Source organism: Mercurialis annua, linkage group LG7 (genome assembly GCF_937616625.2).
Source record: "Mercurialis annua linkage group LG7, ddMerAnnu1.2, whole genome shotgun sequence".
Classification (NCBI taxonomy): Eukaryota; Viridiplantae; Streptophyta; class Magnoliopsida; order Malpighiales; family Euphorbiaceae; genus Mercurialis; species Mercurialis annua.
Window position 1 is genome coordinate 13247126 of NC_065576.1, and position 9578 is coordinate 13256703.

At 41.2% G+C, this 9578-nt stretch overlaps 2 protein-coding genes across 2 annotated transcripts; one reads left to right on the forward strand and one right to left on the reverse strand.

Moving 5' to 3' along the window:
* Positions 1-1143: 1143 nt before the first annotated feature.
* On the reverse strand, positions 1144-2475 carry LOC126656636 (scopoletin 8-hydroxylase-like). The gene is made up of 3 exons (XM_050351246.2): positions 1976-2475; positions 1540-1876; positions 1144-1422 (listed from the first exon to the last, which is right to left on the reverse strand). Exons 1-3 carry the CDS (start codon positions 2473-2475, stop codon positions 1177-1179), a joined length of 1083 nt encoding a protein of 360 aa, XP_050207203.1. The 3' UTR covers positions 1144-1176.
* A 1727-nt stretch (positions 2476-4202) lies between these two features.
* On the forward strand, positions 4203-6389 carry LOC126656838 (uncharacterized). Its single transcript, XM_056103728.1, has 2 exons — positions 4203-5430; positions 5499-6389. The coding sequence occupies exons 1-2, from the start codon at positions 4257-4259 to the stop codon at positions 5882-5884; spliced, it is 1560 nt and encodes a 519-aa protein (XP_055959703.1). The 5' UTR covers positions 4203-4256; the 3' UTR covers positions 5885-6389.
* Positions 6390-9578: the final 3189 nt, after the last annotated feature.

Sequence of the window (9578 nt, forward strand, 5' to 3'; positions counted from 1 at the left end):
CTGAAAATCAACAAAAGCCCCGGTAAAAATAAGGCTTAATGGCAAAAAAAACCCAAATATTTACGTTGCAATTATATCCAAACCTTTTTATTTTCAATAATATCCAAATTGCATTATTTTGTTGCAATAATATCCAAATTGCACTTTTTATGTGAATGTTTTTGAGATTTTTGCCATTTTTTGAAACTTTTACTATACTATTATACATCAAAACATAATAATAGCCTAATATCTTAATTGAAAACAACAAATTTAGCCATCAATTTGACTATTATTGCTACAAAAAATGTAATTTGGATATTATTGCAACAAAAAAAATGCAATGTGGATATTATTGTAAAAATTAAAAATTTGGATATAATTACAATAAGTCGTAAAGGTTTGGGTTCTTAACTATCCAACTTTTCTTTCGGCATTTTCTTCAATTAAGCTCATCTACAAACTTGTTCAGAGCTTAATCATACTTATTAATGAAATAAATACAAATTAAACATATATAGCTTTATTGTAAATCATCATACACAATAAAGGACCTTGACACATGGTATTCAATACTTATTTGCCCTTTTTTTCTTATAAAACATTTATTTACATCACAATAAAAAAAACGTTTATATAGTTATATTATATATAACAATGGTCGAATTAGAGTTAGCTTGTACTATTAGTTACAGAATTAGAGTTACAAGATATATTAGACTCGTAAACTCTTATTTAATTTATATATTAGTCTCATTATTAAAATTAGACTCCTACTAATTTGTTATTTTTTTTAATATGAGTTGGAATTAAACTCTTCATTAACCTATTATATCTTTATTTGCATTACGTTATTTAAATATAGTTTATACCGTTAATGAAATCTATTCTAGTAACTTAAAAGTAAAGTATAAGAGTTGGTCATAATTAAAAGAGTACAGTACACCAATTATAAATTAATATTCAGTTACAAAATGTGAAATAGAAACATTCAATGTAGAATTATATCCACATTTAATACAAAAAAATATGTCACAAGCTAATAATATTAATTTATATGACATGTTAATCAAGTAGAAGTTCTTGATTAGCACTAGTTTTAACTTTTAATTTATATTTATATCGAGTTGTTGAATATCAACGGCATCTAAAATAAGGCATTCTGAATTTTTTATAAAATGATATAAGAATCAGGAACTAATTGATGGCAGCAAAATCAAGCGATTTCTTTCCTTGGTGGGAATTGCTGAAGAAATTGGTCATGTACTCTCCAAATATAACTTCTCTATACAAAGCCAGTCCGTCTTTTTTCACCAGTTCAGCCAACGGTCCAATCTTCTGTGTTGGTTTTGGAATTGTGAAAATTGGTATTGACACTCTTGATTTCTCACTTGTTGTCCTCACTCTATGTTCTGCACTTTTATACTTCCCATTGCTTACTATCTGCATTAGCAATAGAGCATTTGAGTTCGATCTCGACTCGCTTGCATATTCTAATCTAAGTTTTATGTTCAGATTTTATTAAATGGAAGTCAAAAAAAGTTGATGAGTTATTCAAACCTGTAACATGTCGCCAACATTAATGACCAAAGCACCGGAAACGGGTGGAATTTCCATCCATTCTCCTTTCTTCTCGCCCTCTTCAACTTTAACATATAAACCGCCAATATCATCTTGTAATAACACAGTAAGTGTACCCATGTCTGAGTGTTGTCCCACCCCGACGGTAAGCTCAGGATTCGGACATGTCGGATAGAAGTTCATATTTACCATCTTCGATCCAATCAGTGCTTCTATTGTTTCATCTTCTACTTCCACTCCTAGCTTGTCCATTAGAACATCCACTATTTTTCTCACCATCTTAATTGATGTTTGTAAGTATTCTAGTACCACATCTCTGAAAAAGAATAAACGTAACGCATGATCATTAGAAAAAATTAATTTATACGAAATAATGTGATACTAATAGAATGAACGTATGAATGAGAGTGCTTACTTGCATTCCTTAGGCCAATATTGATGTGCTTCTTCATCAGTAGTATACATCATGCTAATATAATCTTTCCATTCCAATGCCTTCTCTTTCTCTGGCACAAAACTAGTGCCATACTTCACATATGGGCTAGGGCTCACACCCTTGCAATAGATAGCCTTTTTTTCGGATGGTTGGTTAAAGAAACTATGAGCTGCACGCTTCAACGACTCTAGCACCTCAACCGGAACACCGTGGTTCACCACTTGGAAGAACCCTAGAGTCTCGGCGGCTCTAGCTAGTTCCGTCGCCACTTGCTCGTGGTCCGGACCGTCTAGTTTCGACAAGTCAATTGGTGGATTTTCATTTAATGTGGATTTATGTTTGTCTATTCTTTCCTGTGGAGGTTGAATATATTGTTGTGGTACCTCTGATAGGCCTGAGTCTACCATTCCTTTCACGCCATTGCCGTCTCTAACGACAAAATTAAACAGTGATGATTCAGAAAAATGTGGAGGAGCCATTTATTCTTGAACGAGCTATGTAGCACGAAAATGAATGCGTTCAAATAAAATGTTAAAATGGAAAATATTGGAATTCTAGTGCAATTCTGTTTTTAAGATATTTGAAACTCCTAAATTCAAGTGCATAATAACCTTGTCCACGATTATCTCTTTATATACACTAATTAAGAGGAAATGATCAACTGTACCCTTTGACTATTTGATCTGTTATTCTAAATTATTAATTGTTAACATCTGTTCGCTAGATTTTCACCTTGCTCAAACCTTTGAATTTATTAATGGGTAACTTTAGGTACTGATGCTTTAACCGGTATGATTCTAGATGAGGTAAACAGGATTTGAATGACGTAACCCTAATTCAAGTGACGAAACTCGAATTCAAGTAACGTTGTTCAAATTGTGAATGACGTCGCCGTCGTTCGATTAAACTAACAGTATTAATCTGGGAATCCTGAGATCCAAGCGAGATTAATGTCAATTCTACTCCTAAACTAAGATTCAATCCGGAGATTGGGATAAAAAGCCTGAGCTTTGGTTTTTGATTAATGATGTGTTGATAAAAATAATAATACAAAACTACTGACTATTTATAGGGAACAAACCCTAATAAAGAGACCTAATTCTAATGAAATTCTATCTCCTAATTAATGAAGAAAAACTAAATAATAAAAGGCTAAAATAAACATAGCTCCTGTTGGGCTGAAATCCCCTATGAACCCATTCAGCTTTTCTTCCTTCCCAGATCTCTGGGCCGGTGCAAACAATGCCCCCAACAAGCTTAGAGTCACAGCTCTGGGCTTGTTATTTTCGGCCTAGAGCCTCATATGGGCTTCACTCCATGTCATAAGGCCCATGCGGTAATATTTTTCTTGACTTTTGACATTCAGTAACCGCTTTTACCGGATATAAAATAGTCATTTTTTCCCTTTTTAGATTTACCTGAATCTTTGACTCCGAAATTCTCTCAGAACTATTGACCACTTGCCGATTTTCCAGATCCAAATCGCCTATCCTTCAACACGAATCACCATATCATCATGTCTCAACAAGAACAAGCTACTCTTGAAGCATCAAACAAAATCGCCGAAGTCCGCTCAGCCGCCCCGTCGACTTCCTTTGAGGTAATTTCAGAACTAGATGATAACCGATTCTCAGTTGGTCCGATTCTCACCACTCCTTCAGAACTCTGTGAAACCGCAGTCCCATTCCCAGATCATGCTCCACCTCGCTTCTCCGAACTCCACTATTCTTCCGTATGGACCGGTGAAACTTTCCGAAACTGGCCAAGTACCAATGTCGATTACAAAAGTTGGGTTTTAAGACTTCACGGTTATTACGGCGATGTCTGGAAGGCTATCGGCCTGTACGATCTAATTGGGATAAGCCAAAACTCCTTCCCTATCGCCAAACATTACTGCTTTGGGGCTTCCCTTTTCTGGTCTGACACCACTAACACCTTCTGTTTCAGACAGGGACCGATGTCCATCACCCTTTTAGACTTAGCATGTATGTTCAATATTAACATAACCGGTATAAGGATATCGCCTCTCAACTGCCAAACACTTCCAAACTTACACCTCCGTCCCGAGAAATCGGCAAAAAGCTTCAAACACTTCTTATCAGCGAACATCGGTCAAAATCACCTCCCTCCAACTGCCGACGAACATGTTGCTTTTTTAGCCTATTTCCTCGCCAAATTCATAATATGCCCAACCTCCTTCCGAGTCACCCACGAGTGTCTTCGAATCGCCGTTGCCCTCGCCGAAGGCCATCCATTGAACATGGGCGAATTCATCCTTGGACACCTCTACCGATGCATGCATACCATGATAAAAAATGGCAAAGTCAAGGCACACCGATGTTCCAGTGGGCCGATGTGGATGATCCAAGCATGGCTGTTTATGTACTTCCCAGATATCGTCACACTTCCAGAACGATCTTCAGACATATGTTTTGGATACACCATCTTTCAAGGGGTCGCCACCTTACCTCATCTCAAAGATGTCATCGCCTACTTTTTGGACACACGTGAATCGCCTAACACTTGGTGCCCGATACTTAGCTGGCGATTCCCACCCAAATGGCTTACCTACGGTTGGGAAATAACTGACGACGATGACATTGATGAAGACACCTACTCCCAATGGTGGGGAAACTGGTGCAACGCCCTAACAAGCCGCAACCTGATGATCGGCAATAACTTCAAACACAGCGGGTCCGAAGCTTACTGTCCGAACTACCTGTCAAGGCAATTCGGCTATACCCAAGCGATTCCATGCCCGTTCTTAATAGACAGAAACGAACAAGGGCTTACTCGCTCGGCCTTACCAACTCCTAGATATGTTGGGTACCTCGGCCAACTGCATGAAGCCTACTTACCTTCCCCAGACGAATTACCAATTCCTGACGGGAACCCTTCTTCAACAAATGAGTTCGAGGAGTGGTGGGAGATAGTAATCGGGATCAACTTTGGATTATCGGCAGACGAAATACTTAAACTGAATATTTTTCAACTTCCTGAAACGAAGCGAAAACGTACTCACGCCGATGTTTTTCTTTTACAGGTGCCGCAGCAGAAGAAGAGGAAAGGTAATTACGAGCATCACCTTGAAATCGTTAAATTTGAGCGCTTTTACAAATTCAAGTATGACCCCACAAATCGCCCTCTTTTAAGCTTAAAAATGGAAAACCATAGAAGAGAAGCGTGGCGAAAATATGTCCTTAAATGGCGGAAAGTGTGGGAGAAAAAATATCCGCATCGCCCTTACCCAATTTTCCAAAAACATATTCGCCCATCTTTTCTTTATAAAGCACCCTTAGTACCAAATTCTGAAATTATGTTAGCGAATAAGTGGCCGAAGTCTCGTCCTAACAAGGTGACATTTACTGGTTATTTTGTGCCAGGTGATTGCAAAGACATCGCCGCCCTTGTCAAGGAACTGAAAGTGCCTGCTGGTAAATAACGAATCCTCTTATATCTTTTTATAACTCCGCCAAATTCGTCTAACTTCTTTTCTTTTCAGAGGTAGAAGCCGAGATTGAAGGAGCGATTCCTTCTGAAGACGAGGAAGACGAACAACCTCTGAAGAGGAAAAGAACTGGGAAATCGCCAGCAGTACTGCAAACTGGTAGGAAACCGAAGCCACAACCAAAAAAGGCGAAATCGGTTGTCGTTCCGCTGATTATCATACCGGAGGCGATTCCCTTGAAACCACAAGGAAAAGAACCCTCAAAGAAAAGCAGCAGCACCAGGATATCCATAAAGATGAGCGGGGGCTCGGTGGATCGCCCAACTGCGGTTGAATCGCCTGCTTCGGTGACTGCTGCCGCGACAGTTTTGGTTCCTGGCCCTTCGAGTCTGAAGCCAAACATCTCGCGCACCGAAGCTTTAAAGGTACATCCCTTATAATCTTCATTTATCGCTCATGACCCCGTAATCTAACTCGTACCTTTCTTGCAGACTAAACTCCTCGCCTTTGACTCCGATACGGAGAGCGACGAAGAGGGCTCCACCGAAAGTTCTTCCAACTCCGAGCCAGAAGCTGGTGACTCGGCAAATGACGTGGAGCTCCATCTGAATACCATGGCAGCTATGAAAACCAAAGGGATCCAGGTGCTGGGCGATCCTGACGAAGCTGAATGCATGAAAACATCGCTGGAAGCCCTTCTTGCTGTGAAAGATGTGAACAAGGTCCCTGAATCAGCCAGGACGACAATCGCCAGGGTGGTGAAAGAGCTGCCGAACTTGACGAAGCTTTATAAAGAAGCCGCCCCTGCCAGAGCTTCATATGAGAAATCGCTGGAGACCAAGCGCAAGCTTGACGATGAGTTTGGCTCTCTGAGGTCGAATGCTAAGAAAACATCTGACAAACTCGCCCCTCACACCACAAAAATGGATGAACTAAGATCCAAAATTGAGGAACTGCAGGCGGAGCTTAAAGCTGAGGAAGAGATCGCCGCGCCCTTGGAGCAACAGCTGGATGAATTTATTTCCCAAGGGACGGATCTGAAGGATCGCCGGAACCAACTGAAGAAAACACTCGCCAGTGCTGAGAAGCGTTATTCTGAGGCGGTGAAGAATTTATCCGACATCCGAAGTGTGATGGGCGATCTCTTTAGTCATTTCGGCTGATTTCTTTGTAGCGTCTTGACGTCTAAACATTTTGGATTTGTAATTTTTAATACAATGTTATTGATATTACATTTTGCTTGCACTTTTAAACATTTTGATTCTTTTATTAAAATAAACATCACGTTAATCGGCTAATGTTCCGATTTAAACCCACAAAGGTGCCAGTGCTAATTGAAAAAATCGGCTGGTGTTCCGAAGTTCATATATATCTAATGCAAGTACAAATTACAAGGTAAACCTAAATAATGTGAATCGGCTCTGGTTCCGATTATCAATTCCGTACCGTCAACCCATCGGTCAAGAGTCCGATTTCGTGAAAATTACCTGTCTTACTTCTCGAAGATACGTCTGTCAATTCCTTCCCAACAGCTCGGGACGTACTTCTTCAAATACTGTGCGTTAATGGACCGGTCATGGACTCGACCATCTATGTCAGCGAGTATATATGCACAGTTACCCAATATTCAGACAACTTTGTATGGTCCTTCCCAGTTCGGAGACCATTTTCCTAGTCCTTCCTTTTTTGCTCCAATGGGCAAAATGACTTTCCAAACGAGCTGGTCTATTTGGAAACTTTTACTTTTTACACGTTTGTTATAAACACGCTCTACTCTTCTCTTCTGAGCTTCTAGGTGGTCAAGTGCCAATAATCGCTCTTCATCTAAGTCCAAGGCTTCGAGAACCATTTTGTCATGATAATCGGCTTTTGTCAAGACGTGCTGCATCTTTCGCCTCGTAGATGCTACCGTCAACTCCATCGGCAACATTGCGTCATACCCGTACACGAGTTTGAAAGGTGTAGTGCCTGTAGCCGATTTTTGGCTCGTGCGATTTGCCCATACGGCTTCTGTTAACAATTGGTGCCATTGTTTCGGGTTGTCTTCTACCATCTTCTGAATAATACCCTTGATCGCCTTGTTTGTCGCCTCGGCTTGGCCGTTTGCTTGTGCATAATATGGGGTTGAACGTATCATCTTGAAGCCCATCTCTCTTGCGTAGTCGGTTATTTCGCCTCCGGTGAACATAGTTCCTTGGTCTGTGGTGATAGTTTCTGGCAAGCCGTGCCTAAGGATAATATATTCTTTGAAGAACTTTATGACCGATTCTTGACTTGGCGACTTCAATGGAATGGCTTCAACCCATTTAGAATAGTAATCCGTTGCGACAATAACAAACGCGTGTCCTTTTGATGATGACGGGTATATTTTGCCGATTAAATCCACAGCCCATCCTCGGAACGGCCATGGCTTAACTATCGAATGTAATGTCTCGGCAGGAACGTGCTGTACGGGACCGCACTTTTGACATGCTTCGCACCCTTGGGCATATCGGATACAATCTTGCTCCATTTTAGGCCAATAGAACCCGTATTTATGGATAAGCCAACGCATTCGCGGACCAGCCTGATGTGCACCGGCGATACCCTCGTGTACCTCGGCCATGACCAACATCGCTTCTTTTGGGCCGATGCATCTAAACAACAACCCGTCGCTCCCCTTCTTGTACAGCTCATCGGCCATGACTATATAATTGAAAGCCAGAGTTCGTAATCTTCTGTTGGCCATATCTGGCGATTCAAACCACTTAGTTATCTCTTTCCTCCAATCTGTCGAAAAATCCAACTGGTACACGGATTGTGTTGCCTCATATACCGCGTCGTCTCTTGTTATCAAATTTGGCGCATCTCGCCGAATTGCCTCATACTCGTAGCAAAGCTTGTAACCGCTGCCGTGTTGGGCGAGATCATTTGCCTCCATATTGTCGCTTCTCTCCGTGTATTCCAACCATGTATCCGAGAAACCGCCAATAAGATGCTTAGCTTTGTTGCAATATCGGATTAAGAGTTCCGACTCGCACTTGTATTCTCCGGAGACTTGTTTTATCACTAAAAGTGAATCGCCCCAGACTTGGATCGATTTTGCCCCCAGTTCCATCAAGATTTCTAAACCTAAAATGAGAGCTTCATACTCGGCTTGGTTGTTGGTACACTTGAATGTCAAAGAACAAGACATTGTAAACCGTGCCCCCGAGGGCGAGACGATGACGATTCCTGCCCCAGCACCCTTTTCTGTTCTTGATCCGTCAAACCATAATTTCCAAGGGTGTAGTTCCATGCAGCCGATTCCTTCTTTTATGTTGACTCCTGGGTGATCCGAGAGAAAATCAGCAAGGACCTGTCCCTTAACTGCTTTCTGAGGCACATACACGAGCGTGAATTCTGACATTGCCACCGCCCACTTTCCCATCCGATTCCTAAGATACGGTCGGGATAGAATGTATTTTGTGACGTCGGTTTGTGCTAGGACATAAACCACCACTGGCAACATGTAATATCTCAACTTGCAGCAAGTGAAATATAAACAGAGGCACAGTTTCTCGATGTCCGAGTATCGTGTTTCCGTATCGGTCAAGGCTCTACTGAGATAGTAGACCGATCTTTCCACGCCTTGGTCTTCCTGTGCAAGCATACATCCCAAAGATTGGGGAGCTGCTGATATATACAGTAACAAAGGCTGATTTGGCTTTGGCGGCATCATAATCGGTGGTTTTACTAAGTATGCTTTCAGCTCGTCAAACACTTGTTGTTGTTCAGGGGTCCATACAAACTGGTCATTATCATTCCCCTTCAACAATATGCTCCAACTGCGTAATCGGCCTGCTGTGTTTGAAATGAAGCGCCTTAGGAAGTTTATCTGTCCGATCAACCGCTGTAGCTGTTTCTTGGTTTTTGGTGGTTCAGCATTGATTATCGCTTTTGCTTTATTTTTGTCAACCTCTACCCCCCGCTGGTGAACCAAGAAACCCAAGAAATTCCCTGCCGATACACCAAAAGCGCATTTTAATGGATTCATCTTCAAACCGTTGCTTCGGATCCGCTCAAAGCCCTGTTTTAGATCGGCCAGGTGAGCTGCATCGCTCGGCGATTTTACGACAACGTCATCGATATACACCTCTAGACATGCTAAACCTT

Excerpts from the sequence above, each read along its gene's own strand:
- LOC126656636 (XM_050351246.2), bottom strand. The coding sequence starts at position 2,475 with ATGGCTCCTCCACATTTTTCTGAATCATCACTGTTTAATTTTGTCGTT. Across the intron at positions 1,877-1,975 it reads TATTGGCCTAAGGAATGCAA|AGATGTGGTACTAGAATACT; the intron begins GTAAGCACTCTC and ends ATTCTTTTTCAG. Across the intron at positions 1,423-1,539 it reads ATGTTGGCGACATGTTACAG|ATAGTAAGCAATGGGAAGTA; the intron begins GTTTGAATAACT and ends TTGCTAATGCAG.
- LOC126656838 (XM_056103728.1), top strand. The coding sequence starts at position 4,257 with ATGGGCGAATTCATCCTTGGACACCTCTACCGATGCATGCATACCATG. Across the intron at positions 5,431-5,498 it reads GGAACTGAAAGTGCCTGCTG|AGGTAGAAGCCGAGATTGAA; the intron begins GTAAATAACGAA and ends TTTTCTTTTCAG.